The sequence below is a fragment of the Perna viridis genome, chromosome 13 (assembly GCF_037379345.1).
Source record: "Perna viridis isolate PV_CMFRI_1.1 ecotype Kerala chromosome 13, ASM3737934v1, whole genome shotgun sequence".
NCBI lineage: Eukaryota > Metazoa > Mollusca > Bivalvia > Mytilida > Mytilidae > Perna > Perna viridis.
The window spans coordinates 28,570,280-28,595,966 of record NC_142457.1 but is presented as its reverse complement, the minus strand read 5'-3'; the positions used below and the strand labels follow the sequence as shown (position 1 = coordinate 28,595,966).

General features: G+C 32.8%; 1 protein-coding gene across 3 annotated transcripts; it reads left to right on the top strand.

Annotated features, from left to right (window-relative positions):
- Positions 1-619: 619 nt before the first annotated feature.
- Positions 620-20,923, top strand: LOC148600224 (chitin synthase chs-2-like). 3 transcript variants are annotated; one of them, XM_088557818.1, is made up of 17 exons: positions 620-900; positions 5,482-5,575; positions 7,941-8,047; positions 8,500-8,908; positions 9,415-10,349; positions 10,553-10,652; positions 10,850-10,974; positions 11,460-11,545; positions 12,432-12,540; positions 13,630-13,783; positions 14,571-14,784; positions 15,063-15,263; positions 15,861-16,258; positions 16,574-16,738; positions 17,104-17,315; positions 18,516-18,676; positions 19,447-20,923. In XM_088557818.1, the coding sequence occupies exons 3-17, from the start codon at positions 7,965-7,967 to the stop codon at positions 20,349-20,351; spliced, it is 4,257 nt and encodes a 1,418-aa protein (XP_088413944.1). In that variant the 5' UTR covers positions 620-900; positions 5,482-5,575; positions 7,941-7,964; the 3' UTR covers positions 20,352-20,923. The 3 variants fall into 3 exon arrangements, with proteins under 3 accessions (XP_088413944.1, XP_088413945.1, XP_088413943.1); XM_088557819.1 differs by lacking the exon at positions 5,482-5,575 and having other exon boundaries at positions 620-884; XM_088557817.1 differs by lacking the exon at positions 5,482-5,575.
- Positions 20,924-25,687: the final 4,764 nt, after the last annotated feature.

Genomic DNA, 25,687 nt, shown 5'->3' with positions numbered 1-25,687 from the left:
AGTAATTTTTGATATTCAATAAGTCTGCGAATTGGTCTAAATGCTATTTGTAATAATCTTTGTATTTGGTTGGTCTTGTTTGAAAAAAATGTGTTTTGTCATTGTAGGTGTTCCATGTAAACCGACAACGGAACTGAATATTACGCAGACTGGCGCACTGCTACGATATCACGTACGTTTCTGTTTGATATTTTAAAGGTGAATTGAATGTCGTTCGTAATCAGAATGGCGAATTTAAATCAAAAAGTTTAATGTTAACAGAATTTACAATATCAAGCCTGAGTTTAGTACCCATTTAGAGTTTGGTAAAATTAGTAATTTGAAACATTACAAGTTCTACCCTACAAGTTCATAGTACGTAAAGTACCCAATGTTTGTAATATCTTTTGTGAGCTATTGACATTGGACGATATTTCAAATATACCGAAAGATAGGTTTGAAATGTCATTTGAAACATTGCATTAAATATATTACAATGTAAGGCAGGTTGTGATTCGGTTGCTATTAAACAAAGATAAAACTCTAAAAAGACCAAGGAAACGGTGACCTTTGAACCAGGAAAGGTGTACCATATAAAATTAAACTTTCGTTCGATTTCTAAGTAGTCCAGTCATAAAACTGTTTGTTTTATATTAAAAAAAGTAGATAAGAGATTTGGCCGTCTAACAGAAGATTTATTGTTAACCATATAGAAGTATATACCACATTTTGACACAATCAAAGATAGACTGTTACTGTTACCTATATGAATTTGTTGCTCATGTTCCTGCTACGGTAGTTTTGACTGTACATGTAGTTGCATGCAAAAGAAGATGTCTGGCTTCGGAGTACATTTGTAACAAAAGTGGTGCTGTTTCTATTTTTGAGTTTCATTCAAGTTACTGGTGAGTCAGGAGGAAGGTAAGGACAGGAACATCTGAATAGTTAGATAAATGTTCATTGAGCATTAGAATATCATTATTAAACTTGTTGGGATTAGGAATGGTACTATTATAGCTAACAAACGAAACGAAGTTTCGCTTAGCTGTCTATTAACATCATTACCGTCTATCAAAAATGCATTTACTGTGTGTATTGTAATCACTAGGGCTGAGTTTCGTAGAAAGATCATCGAATCTTTGAAATTTTCAGCGAATATTCAATTAAAGTGATCAAACTGGTCGACATTTGAGTTTAGTATGAATCAGTTTAGGAAGCTTGAATAATCGAAACCTAGTTAGAGAACGATACAGTTATTATTTTTAGAACACACTATTATCAATATATTTGAATAACATTTCTGATTAGGTCATATATGTAAATGGTCAAGTTAAATTTTATAAACCAATGCTTAAAAATGTAGATATGCACCTGATACAAGAGTAGAACATTTAGAAAACGTCACTTTGTTCATGATTGTGCGGAAATCTTATTCTTGTTTTTATATATTTGATTTATACTAGACATTGGATGTATACCCTACCGGTGCACCTCGTCAATGCTCCCAGTTTTTAGTGGAGTCCGTGTTGCTCATTTACTTTTGTTACTTTGTATGTATTATTTTAGTTACATTATGTTCTTTGTTGTGTTTATCTGTTTTTCATGTCTGGTCTTTGTCCTTGGATTACATTCTGTTGATTTCCTCTAGAATCTTGGTTCCCTTGACTACACTTAGGAAATTTGTTGGTTTCAGTCCAAACCTAAGTAGTAGATGTATATATAACAGAATTAAGTTAACATTGGTACAACTCCCGACCATGATAATCAGCTTTCTACAATGTACAGTACTTCTATAGGGAAAGCTTCTCATTCTATGGTATATGGGGGATATGGATATCATATGTGGAATGGGTATGATGTATGGGGGATGGGGATTTTGAATGGGAGGTTTGGTGAATTAGTTTTAGAATATTTATAGATATGAAAACAAACTATCAAATTTAATTAAAAATAACAGCTAAAATGTTGAAGAAATTTAAAATACGTAAAATTTAATGAGATAATATAAATATTTGATAAGACACATGCAATAGGGACTTTATGGGGATGGGAATGGGGACAATGAGGGATGGGGAACGGCATATGATGTAAGTGGGAAGTTTATACCATATAAGAGCTATATCTACGAGGTAAAATGTTATGACAGGTTAAATAATTATTTTTAAAAAAGCTTTGGAATATCAGTAGTGGTTTTACAGTTTAAAGGAATTAATGCTTCTTTCGACTTTTTCTTAACTTGCATTAATTAGAGACAACGTACTAGATAGCATTGCGTGTACAAGGTTCATATGTCTCGCGAGTTTTGAAGCATAACCATTTAATTTACATTTCATTGTTTTCACGCCGTAAAATAAAACATATCAACCGCATTAACGACACTAGTTTTGTGCTATTAACCGTCTTAGAATATCTCACCAACCGTGTTAAAGACCACACTTTCACGGCATGCATGCTTCAATAGTTATTTTTCTCTAAGTGATTTCAAATTTAAATTAATAATGTTGCTTTTAGTTAACATTGTTTTTACTATGTACATACAAATAAAAGTAATATTTTTGTGTAACGATTTGGCAATATTCAATAAAAACAATAGAAACATTCAGTAGGAAATAGTAAAGAAATTTCTTTCCTTTAAACTGACAATTTTCAAAATTTACCGAAAAATTAACTGAATACTATTTTAACGGAGTATTTCACCTTATGATTATTTTTCTCTGTTCAATATGTTCATTTTGAAGATCTTGTTTATCAGCCGTTCCGACAGGTACCGCTTTGAAAAGAACGGGTTTACCCGGGTGATCTGTGCATTTACCCCCATGTTGTTCCGACTCGAAACTGTCTTTCAATCTGCTATCGAACGTCCTTATCTATTTGTGAATGCACCCTCTCCTAGTCCTTGATATCACGGGATTCGCTGCATGCCCGGATGCTTTCTTGTATCCTTTCTCCACGCCCTGTTTGCACTGCTCCTCCCTGAAACCTCGTCTAAACACCAGCAGAGGTTGATGCCATATAATCTTCTGAGGGTGGGGGGGGGGGGGTATGTGGATTTTCTTTTTAAAAAGTATAATTTTCCAAATCGCCAGCTATGTAAAAAAATGTGTTTTACAATGTGCTCTTAGCATTTTAATCTTGTGTCGAAAACAAAATAAATCAGCTTTCGTCAAAGCGAGAAAAAATGCTCGGAGGAAAAAAACCTAAATCTCCTTTTCCCATTATCCTGCAATTTAATTTTAATCCCCGGAACCCTCCCGGAAATCTGCTACCGACATCGAAGTGTGTAAGGTTACATGACATTATTGTCAGTAAACAAACAGATAATCATAATACTACGAAATCAATCGGAACACCTCAGCCTTTCTTGTTACACAAAAGAAAAACTAGGGAGGCACTAAAGGCGGTTGGATCTGTCCGAAATTTGACCGATCTGATTCTCGAATTATAGTTAAACTGGTTGAATTTTTTTACCACTACTTTTTTCTTAGCTCCTCGCTTGGCGCCAAAATTCTTGGAAGAGTTTTTGGTCTTTATTTCTAGTGCTATCCAACTAAACTTTTTAGCGCCACATAGTGAATAGAACTACTTTGATTCGCGGATGACTACAATTCCGGCAAATCTTTTAAGAAGAAATTCTCCTTTCAGCATCCAGGGGCGTGGCGGCGTGCCCCCTAAAATTTGCAATGCATGGGTTGTCAGGGGTATATTTACGCTGTTTTAGGTTGAAACTTGATATATCGCTAATATTACCATAAAAGATATCTACAATGCACCCACTCTAGAAGAATATTTCCAAAATTTAACCTTAAAAATTTTATTGCCTCGCTCCGCTCGGCCAAATTTTTACTATGAACCCGAGCCTAATCTAAAATCCTGGTTCCGCCCATGGCATCCGAGGTTATTTTTAAGTGTAACGGAAATGAGCGAGTAGTTCAGATTGAATACAAACTGTGTCTATCAATGTACAATCTATTACAGATACTAGATACCTACGACGTACTAATGGTACCTGTATTAAATCTTTTTTCAGTTTGAAACTCTGTCAACTTCTATTGAACATTATTAGATATACCCTGTAGATTAACCCGGCATGTATGTCTTTATTACCTGTTTTATTGGTCTATATACAGAAGAATTTTCACCCCACAGGAACTTAACTTTTTATTTATTACATTTTGGGAATAGTATAGAACGTGTTTCTGCTGAGTAATTTGTACAGTTGAGAGAAGATATAATTCAACGAATGTTGTTTCAGTCAAATTATTAAATGTTGGAGAAAAACGAATATTCCAATCCAACACTGTATTTCGTATCGGTCCTTTGAACTTGTAGATGTATCACAATGTTTAACAATATGAAGATATTTTAAACAATCTACGTATTACAAAATGTATCTTCCTTTCTTTAAGCATGACATGACCATACTAGAACTTTTTCTATATTAAATTGTTATGCTAAACCTATTTTTAAAGTTATAGTGGCGGATCCAGGGGGTAGGCACCCCTCCTTGCTATTGAAAAATTTGTCATTTCCACGTGTAAAATTGACAAAAATGGCAAAAAATGTCCAAGCACCCCCTTTTTCAGAGGTACGCTGGCTGACAACCCCCCCCCTTTTCAAGGTGTCCGGATCTGCCCCTGGGTTATTTTAGTAAAACACACATCTCGCGAATTCAGGATCGGAACTAGACATTGATTGAGCACCAAGAAAAAGGGAATTTATTAAGCTAGTCTTCAATTAGTTATATATGATGAGACATGTTGCGCTTGAAATATTTGGCTAGATTTAAAAAAAAAAATGATTCCATGAATGCTGCTGATAGGAAATCTGCTAATTATTGTGGGAGTGTCATATTAAACTCATGAAAGAGGGAACTGTAGCAACTCTAATATTTGACAAGTACAATGTAATTTATTCATATCGCCTTTGTAGTACGTATAATTTTACAATCGTTTGTACTACCAAAGTCTTAATTGAATTGTTTACGCAGTTGTGTGTTAAATCTTTTTTTTTCAGCTAGACTAATGCTGTTTCTATACTGGCTAGTTTCCATAAAAATTGCCCCATAAGTTCCATTGGATTTGTGTTAAGCCTTTTGGTTGGTTGGTTCTCTTTGGGTATTAAACTTTTACCTTTTAAAAGTATAAACTTCCTTAAGCCACGTTATTATGCTTATCCTGTTGTAGCATTTATTTAGAGTCCTTCCCTAAAAAGACACATTATTTTCTTTTGCATCGTTGCATTACATCAATTTTAAAACTCAAATATCAGCGCAGATCTTCAATCTATGATATTGTTCGCACCAGTGTTCATGTTTATTAGAATAGGCAATATAAATACAATAATTATGTGATTCCTGAAAGAGATGTTTAAATATACTTTCATTGGTATATCTGTTTACGTTAAAACCATAGACAACACATTTAAGTTACGGATAAATTCATTTCTTCACGATTATTTCTTACCAAAGGTCTTTGTAGGTAATCCCAAGTCAAATCTTTTCAGATAATAAAGAACTCGCATTGTATCAGCAAGATGGGAATGTAAATAAATCACATCTCCTGCTGTATTTATCATGTAGTTTTGGAAGAAAATACCGGTTTGTTTTATATTATATATTTTTTCTATCAGAGCTACCATCGTTATACCATAGCTTTGACCAGTCAGAGTTTTTTTACATGTACAAAAGCAATTGCATATTTGTGAAAAGGCAGCAAAACTCGCGTAGACGTCATGCAGATGCTCTCGACACTGATTAGCATTTATATTCATAGTTTAAAGATAAATTTGTTTCAGAGTAAATCAAAATGCATTGAATGTATCACATTTCGAGTAGTTTCACCTCTTTCCCAAGGCATTAGGAAAATTTACCAATAATTGGCGTTCTTCCTGTAACTTATAATAATTAAAACTCAGTAACTAAAAGCTCCTCAAAATATATTTTGCTAATGATAAACAGTGGACAATTACTACGTAAATATTTGTAATGTGTGAAATAGGCTGTCTAAACTATCCTTATATTTACTTATGACGACCAAAATAATAAATCGAAAGTATTTTACATGAGTCGAATTGATAGGTGTATGGAAGTGTTTTTTTTTTCAGTCATTTTTTTTCAGTTTGAGATCATGTAAAATATATAGATTATGTATATTTTTTTTGATTTGGTTGCATTAATTTGGTGATAAATGTATGACTTTGTTAAAAATACAGATCTTAAATATAGAAAGGACTATCGTGACGCTAAAAAGAAGCAAATGTAGACCGAAAAAGCATCTTTGTTCAGTTATGTTTTATACACTATAAATCACCTCTACCATAGGCAGTGTCTGACTAGTCAGTGTCGAGAGCATTTGCCGGAATTTTAATTGGACTGGTACTTAAGTTGTTACTTAAAGGTTATGCCTTTATATGTCATTAAGACCGTAAATATAGGCCCCAGTCCCATGCGGACAGAATATCTTGATACATGTGCATAAAACCTTAACGACTGAAGCGGTATATAGATCTCCCGAAGTCTAGTTTGACACATACTTCGATAAAACAAGGAAGTCTTTAATAACTCTTCGTATGCAGTATTTTATGACTGCCATACTTAATAGTGTGTCTGTATTTATCTTACATAAAAAACGCATATTATGTAAAAATAATAAGACCTTGTGATTCATCTAAGTAATGAATGCCTTTGATCACCGCAATTAATCTTAACACATATTTACCTAATGTCAAAGTAAAGCGGTATTATAAAAGGTAACAAATTGATAAGTGAAAATTGAACTTACGATAAAAAGTGTGAATAAAAATAATATTTGCCACTGAGAAAGATAATAGGGATCACAATATTAGCCTTTTACGTGCCGTTGTTGAGAAATTTAATTCATTATAAAAATAACGTTGGCGCTCTTACTTACTCCTGCCTATGTAGGTTCCCAACGATGTTAGAACTGCCAAATTTTTTGTCGTTCCCTCCGCTGGACACGATCGAACTCGTACCGCTGTGACATCTATGGCAACACAGCCTGCACGAAGAATTCACAATGGGAATTTTTCAGACCTTTCTCTACGTTTACATTATCTTCAAAAAGCAATGTGATTATTGGCTATGCCTGTGATGGACGGAACTTATCAGTTCTTTGTTTAAGGTGCACTGCCAAGTCTCATGGGCCGAGGAGAATGTATGAAACTTCTCGGAAAGCTTAATATATTTCTACACAACCAATAATTATTAAAAAATTTCCAATTTATCATTAAATAAATATAATATGGTATTAATCGACATAAGACAAAACAGTGATTCCGCACTTGCTTCCTTGTCGACAAATTTCGTCACTTCCGTCAGAATATTTTAAACTATTCATAGTTCTGGTCTTTGCATTTTACATATAAAGGACTTCACTGACGTCACCAACACTATTATTATTTGACATTCATTTGAAGAAAGATGTATTATACAAAATGGGGCGGTAAATATTCATACGATAACCACCATAACAACAAAGTTAGTGGGCACCGTCAACAGCCTTCAACAACTCGCAGTAAATTTTAAGAGTCACTATTGGTCTTAATGGTAAATATTAATGTTTACAAATTGAACTTAATAAAATTCAAAATTAGAATTAAAAGTGGGAACCCAATAGAAAAGGGAAAAACTTACAGGTTTCATTATGAGTCAAAGTTGAATATAGAAAAATATCAACTCAAGTCATTTAATTTCAACATAAAAACAACCGAGTCTCGGCAATATTCCACTTTCATGAGTTATGAAACATTTTCTCTATGCTTAAATTCCTTTGTAATATTAGGCCGTTTTATATTCGGCATCGGCCATGGCGAAAATTTGATGGCTTGTCCGTCTATGACGTCACCAGAAGTTATGGACGATTACCTTATAGAATTTTATTTAAATAAGTTTAGCTGATGTATGACATTTTGAGAAAAAAAATCTCCGTATTTAATTTTTTTAGGATAGCGAATGATATATTTTCACAATGGCATCTAGCTCTCAAAAGAATGACAGTCGATTATTTAATCCAAATCAACTTAATATTACAAGAGGAGCAGACGATAAGAGGTAAACTTTTACGTCATAAATAAAGTATGATGCTGTTTCATTTGTGACAAGTTAGGGAATCACACGTAAAATTGAACAGAACGTGTAAGAGTCAATACTCTGGCATGCAAAAATCACCAATTTTCAAGTTTCAAATTTCATAATCGTTTTATCGCCGACAAATCATTCAAAATTCATTCAAATCATCACATATTTATTTTCATTTCAAATATGTCAAAGATGGGAAGAAACACAAGTTCGTGAATTCTAGAATTCGTGGTTTTGAGGTTTTCAATATACACATTCAATGGGATTCTCCTTTTCATTTGGGAATCAAAATTTATGGTTTGGTCTATGTACGAAAACCACGAAAATTGGTACCACAATAACAATAGTACTTTCACAGTATAAAACTAATTTAGTATCTATAAAATTAACATAAAATGAATTCACTTTGTTCCATTTTTATTCAGATCTGACAATGCATCTGAATCTAAACAGATGCAACTAAAGGAGTCTAATATTACAGCTGAGAAAGTTCTGAAAGCATCATTCGCCATTTTTCTGTTCCTAATAGTCTTTACCAGTGGCTATATTGCACGAATTGCTCTGCACATATTGTTATGGCAACAACATCCACCAACAATTCGCATTAACACTGATATTACAACTTTTGGAGGAATAATTACTTTCAATTGTTCAACGTGCCATAATGCTTCAGCACATTGCGCAGAGAGAGCCATTTCCAGAACAATCGATTTCAACTGGATTTGGGCAATGTTCACCGTCATAATAACACCGTACGTTGTCACATTTCTACGTACACTATTCCGAATCATCTTTAAGCAAAATAAACATCTTGACTGTACAGATTTCATTATCGTAAGTTTGATATAAGTTTTAAAAGGGGTAGGGTTGTGACCGTTGAATTCGTGGTTTTGAGGTTTCAGTATACACATCAATTGGAATCTCCTTGTCTTTGGAAACCACATTTCGTTGTCACCCACGAAAATCACGAAAATTTGTACCCCACGAACAATAGTACTTTTACAGTAGTGCGTTGAATAATCAACTAAATTTAAACTTGTTAAATGTAACAGTACACATGATCGAAAGTACAGAAATTATTATTCATCAATGATATTTAAATAGAGAGTTCACGGAGAACACAAACATTTAACAAGTTGGTCGAAAAAAAAATTATGAAAGTGTTCCCTGCATAAGTGATTACATGTTAAAATATTTTCTTTCTTTTTTCCCTCTCGATATTTTCTCAATTGTGCATCATGATTTTCAAAATATATATAAAAAATAATAATAATTTAGAATATTGAATAAATCGAAAATCACTGCAGTTGTTATAAAGTTCAATTCTGCATATTTTGTAGGTCATGTTTGTAGAATCAGTGAATTGTATTGGTGTGTCATTGTTCACATTTGTCGTGTTGCCTTCTTTTGATCCAGTAACTGCATCAGTGGTTTATTTAGGAACAGCTGTATTACCTCCCCTAGTAGATGTACTTGATCAACTTTTTAACGAGGAGGAAAACTCTACTGAATCTTCTACCTGGAGTTCAACTGTATCACTATTTATACCTATAATCGGTGTTGTTCTGCAACTTGTTGGCATAGCGTTGTTATCTTTTTATTCTGCAAACCTATGGTTAATTTTATCATTTATTGTTTCATGTTTGTGTATTTCTGTAAGACACTGGGAAAACTTTGTAACGATGCACGGAAAAGGATTTTTTCGTAAAACGAAGCAAAGTCTCCAGAAAGGAAAGACAAAAATAGAGTGTCTTGTAAATTTATGGAAAATTATTTTGACTTTTATCCTTGTAACATGCATTTATGCAGGTAAAGCTACAGATACGAGCGAAGGAGTTGATGCTTTATTTGGCAAAGGAATTGCAACCTTGCGTGCAACGTTTGGTGGCCGCCAATTAGGAAATGACCCAACCTGCTGGGACTACGTGCCATATCTAGTTGCACTGGTTAAAATAATCTGTGACTACATGTATTACAAAGCATCAAAAACAGTCTGTGTTATCAACTGTCAGAAATTAGGATTTAGTCTTCCAACTTTCATCATACCAGTAGTTACAACGTTTTCATTAATTGGAATGCTTCAATATCCGGACAACTTTAAGCTAGAAACTGTGGACCTGTTCCTTTCTGATATATATTGCTGGTTAGGGGCTAAACATTTATCAGATAATTTTATTCTGCTACCTGTTTCTTTTGCTGTTCTGTATTTATCATATTGGCTTATTGTGAGACATGTCTGGCAAACTCATGGGTACAAGCATGGAGAAACAGCCAGGCAAGTTCTTAATTTTAATTTTAAAATCCAAATATAGCATGCTGTTGAAAATAATATACATGTTCTTATATATTTTAATCAACTATGGCAAACAATTTTTAATAATGTTGATGATAGCTGATAATGGAAATAGTAATAATCTATGTTTGATTTGCTGCATTATGTTGGTGAGATTATAACGAGTTTTTATCTTTTTTCTGCAGAATTTTTCTAGCTCCATTTTACTGTGGAATTACAATAGAATTATCTATGCTTCTCAACCGCAGACGTCATGACAAAGAATATGATGTCATTAAGGGCCAGGTAAGGAAGATTTCAAATAGTAAAAGCCTCAATCTAGAATAAAGTTCAATCGATCATGAATGAATGTATACTTAGATTTAAATAAAATTCTGTATCTTGTGCATTTCATAACATTTACTAGTCGAAACGCATTGAAGATGAAAGATCTTTTACCCCCATTTGACAACTTCTAAATTGTCTACGTTCATTAATCTTAGGACGAACATACTGATATCGAATCTAGACCAAGAGTCAAAGATCCTCCTATGTTGTTTGTTTGCTGTGCTACCATGTGGCATGAAACTGAAAATGAGATGTTACAATTGATGAAATCAATATTTAGGTAAGTTATGGACGAAGGAGCAGTTTATTGAATTATTAATAAAATGTTGTAACTTTATGGTCAAAACCTACAATCTTTTGATATAAAATTACTTACCCGTGAAATCTATTTGGTTATACTTTTCCATTTACACGTAGCACGATTACTAGTGGTTCCAGAATTTCACGTCAACATGCAGATATACAAAGTTTATAAAAACATATGTAACGAGAATAGTAATATCTATTTCCATGATGGGTTTTATACACACCGTCTTTAATTTGAAAATTGTAAATGGCAATTAAAATGTTTTTTCCCCGAAAATACGAATGAAATTAAATTAAAACCAATATATCTAGGAATATTAGATTTTTCTCAGTAAGTTACTTAGAAAGCACCAAGGATGTATTAAACCAATAAACAATTGCCATCTGAAAATAAATAAAGTCATATTTTCTGGGTTAACTCAAATCTGCATAAAATATATGTTTTAATATCAACTGTAGGTTAGACAGGAAGCAGTTCCAGAATTATATGTTAACAAAAGAATTCAAAGATGGTCCAGAAGATGTTGAAAGCTTTAAAATGGAAGGTGGGAACAATATTATTACACATGTGATTATAGCAAGGATAACAAAACATTTGCGTTCTTTAAACATTTATACTAATTTTAAAAAATTATATTCTGTCATAGTATTAACAAGCCCTGCCGCAAAAAGCACAAACCAACCAACTATCCTTCTGATACTGATGATAATCGTTCCTTGAACTAGAAATCCACGAAGAGTGAAAATAATACTATAATTATTTAATTATGTAATACAAAAATATAGCTTTGTTAAAAAGTACACACATGATGACGTAATTGTCAAGTTTTATCTGTTACCAGTGTCCAACTTTGACCATATCTCGATTGGCTTTTCATAGGATAATTAATTAATAGCGGGTGTTTGACGGGGCATTTGATAGCATATATAACATGTACTGTCATTAAGTAGCTGTCTTTGTAAGAATCATGCAAAATCTGAAAAATGTGATACACCCCAAAAAAGGCTACATATTTTTTATTTTTGTAATTAAGTTGTTTTATGGGTCTATACTATGAAATGTGTAATTATTCATTCAAATCTGCCTGCTCTTAGGAGATAATCCACATTGAAAATCCAGTAGATTCTATTGTATTTGAGTGCCATTCACAGAGTTATCTCCCTTCATTTTGAAATCTACAGTGTATTCTATATAATTTTTATCTCCTAAGAGCATGGGCGATATGAAAAACCACATGTTAATCTCTGTTCACTATGACATTTCAAGAAAAATATCAAAAATAAAAATATGTAGGCTTTTTACCCATGAACACATTTTTCATGATCCTTAGCTGTAGTGCTACTTAAATATTTCGAGAAGTGTACTCTCAGAATAATAAAATAGTAAACCTGCAGAGCATAAATAACGTGTACAATTTGTAACTTTTGCAGCGCATGTTTTCTTTGATGACGCATTCGACCCGTTAAAGGAAGGTGAGACTTTTGCCGATGTCAATGAATACGTCAAGACATTTACTTACGTTGTCAATGATGCTGCAAAGTAAGAAATCTAATAAATAGATTTGAGCCATAATCAAAAATAATATATTCCAAGGATAAGGACTAGACATAAAAAATAGACATACACAACAAAGGAAATGAAATTATCAAGTAACGCGTACAAAGAAATAAAAGTAAATGAGCAAACTGGACTTCACTAAACACAGGAGCATGGACCAGGTGCACCGGTAGTGTAAGCGTCCTCTGCTTTTCTTAGAAACACCCACTGAGTTACAATGCAATGTCACGTCCGAGATAGACGAAATAGGAAAGAAAAACTATGATACGTGGGAACAAATCGGTTTTCACAGTACAGATGGATACACAATAACGATACACGAGTTTATGATGAAGACTACTACATTGGACAAATATGTTGTCGATTAAAAATTACAGCATTTTAACATAATTTTGTACGGTACATTTAAGATTGATAGGCGTACATTCACATTGAATTGGTTAGAGTGAACATTTTTTAACGCCGGATTATTCACTGGCATCTAAGACAAATACTCTTTAAAATAACTCAAGTTTTCTTCAATCTTCAGTCGAATTATATATATTGTAGTCCCTTCCTGAAATATTTACAAATTTCCTCGGAAAAAGACATATTCTATCTTACAGTTTTAAGCCGGAGTTGCTCATTTACTTTTGTTACATTGTACGTATTATTTCGGTTTTGTGTGCCCGTTTTCCATGTCTGGTCTTTGTCCGTGGATACATTCTTTTAATTTCTACTATAACCTTGGTTCCCTTGATTACTATTTCATTTATGGTGTAAAATAGCAAAATGAAATGGTCAAACTGATTATTTATTCTGACTGCTGTATTTACGCCACGTACGTGTACATGTGGAACTGAAATTAATTAGATAGATATGTAGCCAAACTTTATTACGTATGTGAAATATAAATAACACACAAACCTGCCTTATGTGTAATAAAAAGGTCGTTGCTTGGAAAATCTGTAAACGTGCTTTTTTATTTATGCTTTTGACCAGTTTTAGTATTTGTTTTGAAATATAATAAGAAAGTATATTAAATCTTCATTTCTTTCTTCTGAATAATCACTGTATTGACTAACGTTTCAGAGAAATACATGGTCCAAATCTGGAACCATTATCTTTTATACCAGTGAAAACACCATATGGAGGGCGATTAGAATACGTACTACCCGGTGAAAACATTCTTGTTGTCCATTTAAAAGACAAAAATAAAATCCGACATAAGAAAAGATGGAGTCAGGTAACTGATCAAAATAATATTACCCGAATGATTTGTTATTTATTCGTTAGCAAGATACTTTCATAAACATTGGCTAATTTATTAGATCATGGAGACTGGTTTTCAGTCTTATTGGTCATGTTAGAAGTTTGTTAGGTTACCAGTACTCAAGTTCTTTCATGATTTGTTTCTTTGAATTTACACAAACCTGTAATTTAACGTGATATGACCGCCAATAAACGACATGGAGGCTTGATGTATATGAACAAGTAAACATAAAAAAACATAAGAAAACAATCACCAATCACATATTACCGTTCAAGAGTATCTTAGTTTAGAAGTGGAATAAGTCGGGATAAAAGAAAACCGTTTATGTTGAACTTTGTTGTTCATTTTTGTTCAAGTCCAATATGCATCAGTGGGAAAGAATGAAAGAGTAATCAAGGGAACCAAGTTATAGCGGTAATCAAAAGAATGTAATCCATGGATAAAGACCAGACATGTAAAACAGACATACACAACAAAGAACAAATAGCAACTAAAATCATACATACAAAGCCACAAAAGCAAATGTGCAACTCGGACTCCACTAAAAACTGGGAGCATGGACTAGGTGCACCGGTAGGGTAAACGTCCTCTGAAGTTCATTTGATATACTTAGTATGGATTTTATTCCTTTTATAGAGCGAAATGCTTTCTCGCAGTTTTTCAGTATGGAAAGTTTCACAATCAGTTTGCGTTATGTGTTTGTTTTTGTTTGTTTTAATAATACAGATCAAATAAAAGCTGACATGGTTTATTATTTCAGGTTATGTATATGTTCTACATCCTACAACATAAACTGTGTCTACAATATTCCGTAGGAACACCAGCATACCACGCAGCTGCAGAAAATACATTTCTATTGGCTCTTGATGGAGATGTAGATTTTAAACCAGATGCTGTCCTGAGTTTGGCTAGGAGAATGAAAAAATCTAAACAAGTTGGAGCAGCTTGTGGAAGAATTCATCCAATCGGGACTGGTATGAATATACGCGATGAGGAAATATGGCTTTGGTTGTGTTTTTGTTTTTTTATTGTAGAATTCTTTTATTAATATTTATTTTGTTTGCTCTAGTGAAAGTTTTTAACTATTTACCTAGTAGACAAAATGTCTGTAAACCTGTTGGTAAAATAGTTTTAGAGACCTAAATGCTTGATTCATGTTACAATTTGACTCATTGCATTAATATGAAGGAATGCTCCATTCAAAACTTATATTAATGTCTATGAAAACTAATAAGGGTACTGTTTTATTTAGGACCAATGGTGTGGTATCAACAATTTGAGTATGCTATCAGTCACTGGCTTCAGAAAGCAACCGAACACGTAGTTGGTTGTGTGTTGTGTAGTCCAGGGTGTTTCAGTTTGTTCCGTGGCTCTGCACTCTTGCACTCTGACGTCATCAAGACGTATACAAAGAAAGCTAGTGAGGCAACTCAGTATATACAGTACGACCAAGGTAGCCTTACCTTTTTAGGATAAAATGAAATTTTGTTGTGCTCATTTACGTGTAGAAATGAAAAATATAGTAGATTTGATGTATCAATGCTTTACAAAACTTCATATAGTACATTTATTTAATCTTAAGTACTGCTCATGCCGAATCAAAGATAAGAAAAAAATATTGGTACTAGTACATCGGAAAATTGAGATACTTGGTATGGATTTTATTCCTTTTAAAGAGCGAAATGCTTTCCCGCAGTTTTTCAGTATTTAAATTTATTTTTATTGTCTGTTTTATATAATATGTCGTGCCACTATCTCGATATGAATTATATCAGCATTTGACAACTTAACGTAATACATAATGTGCTCACTACAATGTTGCTCTTTCACTAGAAAACGTCAGGTTTTTACGTTCTTTGTTAATAAGCACCACAGTCTTCACGATTTTCATGTTCGGACTCTCTATGAGGGTACTTAAAATGTATTCTGAACATACTTAAGTATATAATATGCTTCAAGATATTTTCGCTTAGCGTTCAACATAGACAAAAACTTCAGTGTCACACATATATAGATTATGAATCAATCATTTACTATCCTTTTCATGCAGGTGAAGATCGTTGGCTTTGTACTCTACTGCTAAAAGAGGGTTGGAAAGTTGAATACTGCGCCGAGTCTGATGCATATACCTTTGCCCCAGAGGGATTCTACGAGTTTTACAACCAGAGAAGACGCTGGTCTCCTTCTACAATGGCTAACATTCTTGATCTAATCATGGATTGGCAAAACGTTACAAAGAAGAACCAAAATATATCGTTTATGTATGTTGCATATCAAATGTTGCTATTTTCGTCAACGATGCTGACACCAGGAACGATTTTTATGATGATTTTAGGCGCCATAATCGTCGGGTTTGATAGTATTCCTCCATGGTTAGCCCTTTTATTGAATATTTTACCAGTCGGACTATTTTTGCTGATGTGCCTATATGCGTCATCCCAACGCCAGGTAAACCACTTTTATTTCATCTCTTGTAAAACGTTATGCATAGTAAATAAGGGTAACAACAAAAGTACAGAACACTAATCCGATCCATGATTACGTCAATTCCACAACTAATCCGACAAAAAAGATATTACCTCACCGGAGGACCTGGTACTGCAATGTATCTGACTTGGTACATGAAATTCAACAAAAAATGCATGATGGGTTAAATGTAGGTTAAAATACCAACGCGTCAAATCTGCAGTTTATTCTACAGTTAGTTTCAGCATGCTGCAGTTCTGTCGTGTATCTATAATATAGTATATGTTTTTTCTACAGCTTCAGTATGCTGCAGTTCTGTCGTGTATCTATGCGATAGTGATGGCTGTAGTAATGATAGGAGTGGTGAGAGATGCTGTCAATGAAGGCTTATGTTCCATGACGACCATATTTATCATCTTTGTAGCAGGAGTATTTGTTATAGCAGCCTTAGTACATCCAATGGTATCAATAAATTTAATTTCTACAATTAGAAAATCGTGACCTTGATTTTTTTTCTCCAAAATTTAGATCGATCGTTATTATCATTTCCTGTTTATGTGGTTGTATAAAATAATTGATGTAACAAAGTACATGTTTTGACTGACACAAATTGTTCCGACATGGAAATCCTAATTTCCCTTTATTTACGGCTTAGTTCGCTTTCATCAGAATCCATGGTGACTCAATGTCTTATGATTTTACGATACGAAAACAACCTTTTAAGATGTTGTAAGTCATATGTGCTTAAATTTAAAAAAATATATAATGAAAGGAATTTTATATTAAATGGAAAACTATGCTTAATGCAAGGACTGGTATATTTACAGGAAGTACTGTGTATCATGCCAGGACTGTTATATTTCCTTGCCATACCATCCATGTCAATGTTGATGTTTTTATACACTATTGGAAACTTGCATGTTGTATCATGGGGTACTCGAGAATCCAAACAACAGGACAATACCAAACAGAAAACTTCCAAGCATACACCTGAACTAGAGGAAAAAGGATACTTCTGTTCACTTGGGAAATGGATTCAGTATGTATAGCAGCATAGGATATCTGATACACCTCATATGTTGATAGAAATTTAAAATGTACAAACCCTTATTTGTATCTGAATGAAAGTAAATTTGTTCAACGCCTTATAGGCCCATTAAGATAATAAGTAAAGTTTCGCTTTTAGTATCAAATGCTTTGAATTATTTCTCCATTAGAGACAGTAAAATCTTGATATCATAATAGGGAGTGAAAGTAGTTTCAACCGAGAATAAGCAAGAGTAGAATCCTGAAGAAATGTCAGGCATCAATTTAACTTTCGCCGGTGGTTTAAAAAATAAACTGGCTGAGAATTGGAGAAGATAGCTATAGGTTACAGGCTACACCAATTTTTAATTCTTTACAGACTGGAATTCGAAAATACATATAATAATAATAATGATACAAATTTGAAAGTAGATGTTCATACGTAAAACACATTCCAGTTACTCCAAACAACGAACTGTCATCAAAAGTAGGGTTTTTTTTTTCATTATTATCTTTTTTGCATTTTGTAAAAGTAAGTTTATGATTAAATGCAGATAAATGTTCATGATGGTGAGATAGTAAACTACCGAATTAATCTTCATTTGACGAAACACTGTATATATTACAATCAAACAAGGATACAATGAAGGGTTTTAAGTTCGTTTCCGTATGAAACCGTCGTACACTTGTCAACACTTTTAAAAACAAAAGCAGTCATCTTCATTCATGCAATGACAGGCTGTCCATGTAGAAAAAGTCAGGTCTAATAATAAGGGTGGCACATGATAAATTTTATCCCACTAATTTATTTGTTTAAATGTAATGTTTGTATCATATGCATGTCAAATAGTATAAAGATTTGTTTTAACCGACAATGGATAACCCAGAAAATGGTTTTATAGTTCCCCAAGAAAACCACCAAATTTTGAACAAAATAAAAGGCTTATCTCTCTGTTTCAATTAATTTCAATGCTTTCTATGTAATATTGTTCTTTTTAAGCGTTGCAGCATGTCAAAAATCAACATTCAACTTCGTGAAGGATGCATTTGTGGTACGAAATGGATGACTTTTTTTTAAAACAAAATTGGTCATGTGCCACCCACTTCCTGGTTTTGCATGGACTTATAAAAATGACAAACCTCAAATAATTATTCACCCCTTTCACCTGATTGCTTAGAATATTCATAAATTACAGTTGATTTAAATTTGCAGCTGTATGTTATGTCCAACAAATAATTACACTAAAGAAGACTTTTTGTACGAGTATATGATGAATGAAATCCGCAAGACAAAATTAGATGGAAGCAGTGAAAACTCACAAAGCAAACAACCCGTAACTCAACCTGTCGAGACTAATAATTCTGAAATCGAAGGTAATATGAGAAAGGTGAAATCCTAAACGCTCCCGACAAACACATGAATTCAAGCACCTAAGTCCATTCATAGTTTTTGTCAGCCCTGTTATAATTAACTTCCAAATTGTAAAATTTGTTATAATATACTGTTTTGATTGTCCTTATGCATTTTTAATTTGAACTATGGGCTGTCATGGTCCGAAACATGGTTGCATCGAATTGTTCAGTATTGATAAGCTGATTACGTCATTGACCAACAAGCAAGAGGGAATGCTTTTGCATACGTCTAAGGACTGATTAGTCTTAGTTGCTTTAAATGCCCTAGTCTTCATGTCTTTTTTTTTATTGAAATGACAATTGAATCGACTTAATTAATATTGCCTTTAGCAATAATCGTATCAGATAAATATAATATGTTTGACTTTTGTTTCAGTTTTCAGTACTCTCAATATTTATTCATTCCAAATATTAATGTGTATTACTTGTGTGGTATAAAAGTTTACGGAAGAATTTGGAAATGGAAATGGTGATTTACTATAGAGGACTATGACTGAGGGAAATGAGAATCGGTTGATGTATACAAAATCAAACAAACATATTTATTTTGTTTATGCAGAAATTAAAAAAAAATCTTTTGAAAATATATGTTTTGCTATAGGAATGGAAAATGTTCGATGAAAAATGAGATAGGAGACGATGAGGAATTGGAAATAAGGTCAGTATGTATTGTGTCAATTGGACGTGTAAATGTATGTTAAGCTTTTGTTACTTACCAAATTTTGTTGTAGAACATGAGGAGAATAAAGACGATGACTTCGACAAAACACAGGACGAAGATGATGATGACGATGACTATCACATTTATTTTAATGAAACAGCTGGCGTTATAAGTAGAAACGAGAAAAAATTCTGGAACAAAATTTTGAAGAAGTATTTAAAACCTCTCGAGAAAGATGCTAAGAAAGAAGAAGAAATCGAAGGAGATTTGGTTGAACTACGTAATAAAGTCTGCATGTTTGTTTATCTGTTAAATGCTATCCTTATAACGATCATGTTTGGTTTGACTCAGGTAAACAACTTCAAAGATTCTCTCACAATTAAATTTCCTTGTGGAGGCAAAACGGCAACTATTGTTCCAATTGCCTTGTTGTTTACAGTGGTATTTGGAATACTTCTATTGGTTCAGTTTCTTTGTATGCTCTATCACAGGTTTTCTACATTGGTCCATATTACAGCTAGCACAGACCTAATGGAATCGGACAAAGATTCTAATATTAAAAAACACAAAAAAGCTGCAGAAAAACTAACAAAAACGTCCTATTCCGAAGAAGAAAATGAAGTTTATACAGACAAACAAAGGTCTCTATTAGAGAGATCACTCTCTTCAATGATTACGTCATCGCGTGGGAAAAAACGATTTAAGAAACTCAGGGAAGTTGTTGCAGAAAATACAAAACAATTGAATTTGGATGGCACATTTAGTGAATTCACTAAGGTAGAGAATGCGGCAAAAATATGGCATCAGAAAACTAGAAGAAAATCACAAGGCGCAACGTCCAGGAAAACATCACAGGATAAAACAAATGGCGATGATAAGTGGGCATATAAAAACTCTAGTAATACAAATAGAGTACACCCTCAAACAGACGAATCTTTACCACTTCAGTCAGCACGAGGGGAGACTCAAGGTTGATATTACTTTTAGAAAAATAGGAACAATAAAATGAACTATTGTTTAGCCTTGCTGAAAAATGATATATGACTTAAATTTGGAAAAAAAAACTAGTCGAAGCTTTATTTACAATGTAGTATGTTATGTAACTAGATCGTATGTGAAAGCGTATATGTCTATAAGTGTGTGTAAAAGTAATGTTATGATGTATTATACTCATGTTTTCCACTTGGAGTTTACAACAGAAAAGTTAATATCCAGTGCTGTGCTTTATTTAAAAGTTAAATACCAGTGCTGTGCTTTATTTAACAGTTTAAAACCAATTCTGTTCTTAATCTAAAAGTTTAATACAACTTTACTGCTTTATGAAAAGATACTTAGCAATCCTGTGTTATATTTTTCCTTACTTAATTTAAGTGTCGTTTTCCTGAATTTATTGAGTGTTTTTTTTATAAGCCAGGTTTTTTGTTCGTATGGTTTGGTTTTGTTTGTTTTTACTTTGTTCATTTTGCACCGATGTTTGTCGTTACTTTAGCATGTATTGATGTTGATTTTTTTAGTTAATTTTTATCAAATAAAAAGTTTCTTATGGTTGTTGTATGTAGAAATATCTAATATCGAAGAACCATTTACGTATATTAGCTGGCATTAAAAAACTGTTCTATTCTGAGTGAATAAGTAACTCCTTATTTAAAAATAGAAATACAACAAAGTTATTCCGGTCTTTACATTTTGAAGAAACAAAGTTATAAATTTATTACTTAAAGCTGTAGTATCCTGGGACTAAATTTATAACTTTACGAATTTCAAGTTGTTGTTTTAATGTTTATGGCTTCTTGCAGTATGTTTCTTTCGTCAAGAACTTTTCAAAAGTCTCTATCAAGTAATTTAAGGGATTTCTAAAGTGACAAAAGGAGTCCATTCTTCAAAAAAATGATATTTTAAGCTTTTCATGTCACTGTAGGTTTGTTAATTGTTTATTGTATTGATCGTTTGTGTATGTGTTTTCGTTTGAATGTATACAAAAGTTAAAAATGAACAAAATAATATTTGTTATTAAAGGATTGTTTTTAATTGTTGGCTAGATGTTTGAGTCAGTTCACGCTGATTGAAAAAAAACACGAAGCGGTTAATATGCGGCGTAAACCGAAACATACTCCAATAATCTAACCAACAATTTAAAACAGTTCATTATTTTAATTCAAACACACTAGAAAACAAAACTGAAGTAAAGAAATTGTAATATTTTAATGTGGAATTGTTTAACGCGGATCAATTCTGCCATTGTCAAAATTCGATAGCGCTATTTGTAATTTACATGCATGCTTTTATTGTTTTGGGATACCACTGAAGTAGTTCCGTAGTAAGGGGACATATTCACTGAAATCGAAAAATTCAAGGTTGCAATACAATATCATTGTCTTCAATGTTTGGAGAATGTTTAAAAAAAAACATGGAAAACTATACATAACAGTTGAATATTTTCTTTTATCACATCTAGAACTTTGACAAGTTATAAGCAAGTACTATCCAGTTACGGATACTTCCAGTGTTAATTGTATTGTGTATGGAATGACAGCAATGATCTATACTGTAAACGTATTAATTTTCGCGGATTCTGTCTACTGAACATTTTCGTGGGTATCAATTTCGCGGTTTCAAAAAAGTGATAAGCGTTCTATAGTATTGAAAATAAATTTCGCATGCTTTTCTGTCCACCGCGAAAATAAGTACACCTCGAAAATTAATACTTTTACAGTATATAAAAACTACCTTGTCACTGATTTTTTAAGAATTTTTTTTAAACACACCTTCAAACCGAGCGATTAAATGAATGAATAAGTGGAATTGGTTCGGGAATAAATACCACCAAATTCCCGACAGTTTATCAACATTTTAATCAACAAGATCATTCAATCCTCTCTATGACTGTTCATATTTTAGAAAAAAAATTACGAACAGTCCCTTTCTAAGTAAAAACTATCGTAGGGAAAGAGAGGATATACAGACTAGGTACTCAAATAGCTTATGGTCTAATGACAATATCAAAAGTATAGGAAACCTTTCAAGCCAACATAACAATACCATAAATGTGATGAATTTATTTGACAAAAATCCAAGACGGGGAAGGAGTCATGGCCATTTTCACTATACGTCACCTAAGTTACATGATGCCTTCAAAGATGATCTCCTTCCTTTCATACAAAAACCCCTTGGACTTCATCACATTAGAACCAAACTCTATTCTATACCTCTCATTCTACTACTCTCCCTTTACAAAAAAAATCTTGACACTCCTGTTTTTTACCCTTCCTCATTATTATACAGACTTGTTGCCATCATTTTAGATATTGGTTTCCAAAGGCTTTTTAAACAAGTTTGTGTGAAAGTCAAGATGAAGAAAAACAATCATTTCTTCCACTACCGTTTGTCAACAAAGGTATAGATGCAATTAATTTAACTAACATCCTCCATCATAAAAATGTTACCTCAGTTTTCAAAGACGCCGATGTAGCAATAACATTGTCTACTATACATAACACGTATGTTGTACCAGCAGACAAAGCCAAAAACAACATTGGTTTTGTCTGCAAAACGTTTTACATCCAATGTTTATTATCAGAGGTAGACGTAGAAAATATTAGCAGTGATAAGACCTAAACTGCTACCACATTCTCCAAATAAGAGATTGCGGAAAACCATAAATCTGTGCTATCCTCTTTTGGTCTCTCTACTAAGGACGATTATTGTGATTTACCTTGTATGTACTGGATTCCTAAACTCCATAAGAACCCATACAAACAAAGTTACATAGCTGGATCTGCAAAATGTACCACCAAACCTCTTTCAAAACTTTTAAGTTCTATACTCACAGCTGTCTGCAGTCCTACCACAACACTTGTTATTCCCGTAGTGGTATTAATTCAATGTGGAGTCAATACATTCCTTTGATTACCGCTATAACCTTGGTTCCCTTGATTACTCTTTCAAATTAATATATGTACCAAGGATTTGAATATATAAACGTACGTTTACCTTGCATCGAAATCGTTACCTATCTATCTTTGTTAGTGCAGAGAATTGTAAAACTGGTTAACAAATATCAGCGAAAAATACCGCGTCATCATACTAGAAGAACAATTTACACAAATACATGACCAAAATGTAAACACAAGAAACAGACACGATCTACAATCACAACAGGATATAAAACAATTTCATGTTAAACCGAGGGTACGGAAAGCAAGACTTCACACAAAATATCTAAAACATACAAAAAAAGAGAAAATAGAAAGGAAAACACAAGATCAAATGTATCTTTGGTATGTTTATCAGTCCAAACTTTAATAAAGTTGTTACTATAAGTCTAGCAATTAGCACTGGCACTTTTCTGACTTCTCTAGTTGAATTCTTTCTCTTCTAAATCTCTTCTACGAATACGATTTCACACCTTTGAACATCAAGCCTAGCCTCTTTTGGGGGCATGGTTGTCAATGATAAAACAAGTAATCCATATAAATGTTTAATCCGCTTAAATTGTTTTATATTACCCACACCAGGACTTAGCTGTAACAAACATTTCTAGATTAGCATTTCAAGTCTTTTGACAACGATAAGGACTTGGTTACATTTTTAATTGTTTACTTTATATATTGAATGAATTGAAATTAAACGGATATAGAAAATCTTACTATGAGGAAAATAATTTTCTAAAAATCTGATGTCTGTAAAGTGTGAAGAGGAAATCGATGAGCCGTAAAGTGTGAAGGTCAGATATATTTAGCTGATACTATTCTTTTATCGTTTCTCTGCAGTAGAACTTAAGGTCACGCTTGATTATTATACATGTGTATCAGGTACATGGTGATAGTAACTGGTTATTTTCAATATGAATTTATTGTGATAGGAAATCGTTGTCGATGCAATTAAAACGAACTGCTAAAGCATTACGTAAAAATATAATTATTACTGGTTTATCGGTAAATAACAATGCTATAAAATAAATCTGAAATAATTTAGAACATCCAAGATATGTACTATACAACATTTCTTGTGATTGTTTCGAATGTGTATTTAAAATATTTCTGGAATAACTAGTTTAATTTCATGAACCTGTGTTACAATATTGTATGTACCGGTATTACAATATGCACCGCTGTTAATATAATGTACGTACCGGTGTGACAATATGTACCATTGATACAATATTTTATATGCCGGTGTTACACCATCAACAGGTCTTAAGGTCTTAAAATATGTTTCGGTGCTACAATATGTACTAGTTTTACTATAAATGTATGTATCGATGTGATAACATGTACCGGTGTTACACTATGTACCAGTATTACAATATGTATCGGTGTAACAATATGATCCGGTATAAAAATATATATCGGTGTTTCAAAATGTGATCCTTGATTCATACATGGATCTTTTTTTCTGATTTATTACGATGACTATTTTTAAACAAGAAGTTAAAGGTATAGAAATACTAATATAGCAATAAAAACTGAAAATCAAAATGTAATAAAATAAGCTCCTGGAAATTAAATGCGTATTGCATCAGAGCCAGAACATATGGCAAAGAATGATCCAATGAAGGAATATTTTAATTGGTTGCTAGTAAGTATGATAACATCTAAATACAAAAAAAATCATAGCAATATTGGTGAACAAAAGAGAACTAACAAATATATTTGCTTGAAAAATAAGCTTACAGTCAAAACACTGATTCAAATTTTATTTGTAAATAAAAAATATGCACATGTAAATATCTTGTATTTATATTATCAAGGGACGTATTAGTGTTACTTTTGAATATTAGACAAAATGAAGACCGTTTTTTTTTAATGCTAATTACAAGTACGTATAAAAACTATTGGCAACGAAAGATGCATTTTGTTTTGGTTCATCTATCAACATTCAAGCCATGATTAAAAGTCGCCAACCTTCATCGTAAACTCTAATTAGATCTTTAAGCTTTTCGTAACGATATAGCGGGTTTGACTTTTACAACGACCGCAAAGCATGTGGTCGTGAATTTCTAATGTGTTAATGAAGCTAAATCGTACCCAAAGATTCAGATTTGTTGCGATGTCCCAAAATCGAGATCATTGGAGCAATAAGGAAAACAGAAAAAAAAGAACGTTCAATTGTCTTAAACTTTTATCCAGACCTGTAACGTCTGAGGAATTCTACATTAAGGTACAACATGTCTGTCGTAACTAATCTAACTGCAATGGAAACATATCATCATCTATATATATCGACGTATATCTAGAACAAAAAAGATACTGGAACAATTCCAATGAAATCTGATTTTTATTTTTTCTTCAATAAAAGGTTGCATCAGTTTT

Bases quoted from the DNA above. Each gene is read 5' to 3' on its own strand.
- LOC148600224 (XM_088557819.1), top strand. From the start codon at position 7,965: ATGGCATCTAGCTCTCAAAAGAATGACAGTCGATTATTTAATCCAAAT. The intron at 14,785-15,062 runs GTATGAATATAC...TGTTTTATTTAG, and splicing joins AATTCATCCAATCGGGACTG to GACCAATGGTGTGGTATCAA. The intron at 15,264-15,860 runs GTAGCCTTACCT...CTTTTCATGCAG, and splicing joins GTATATACAGTACGACCAAG to GTGAAGATCGTTGGCTTTGT.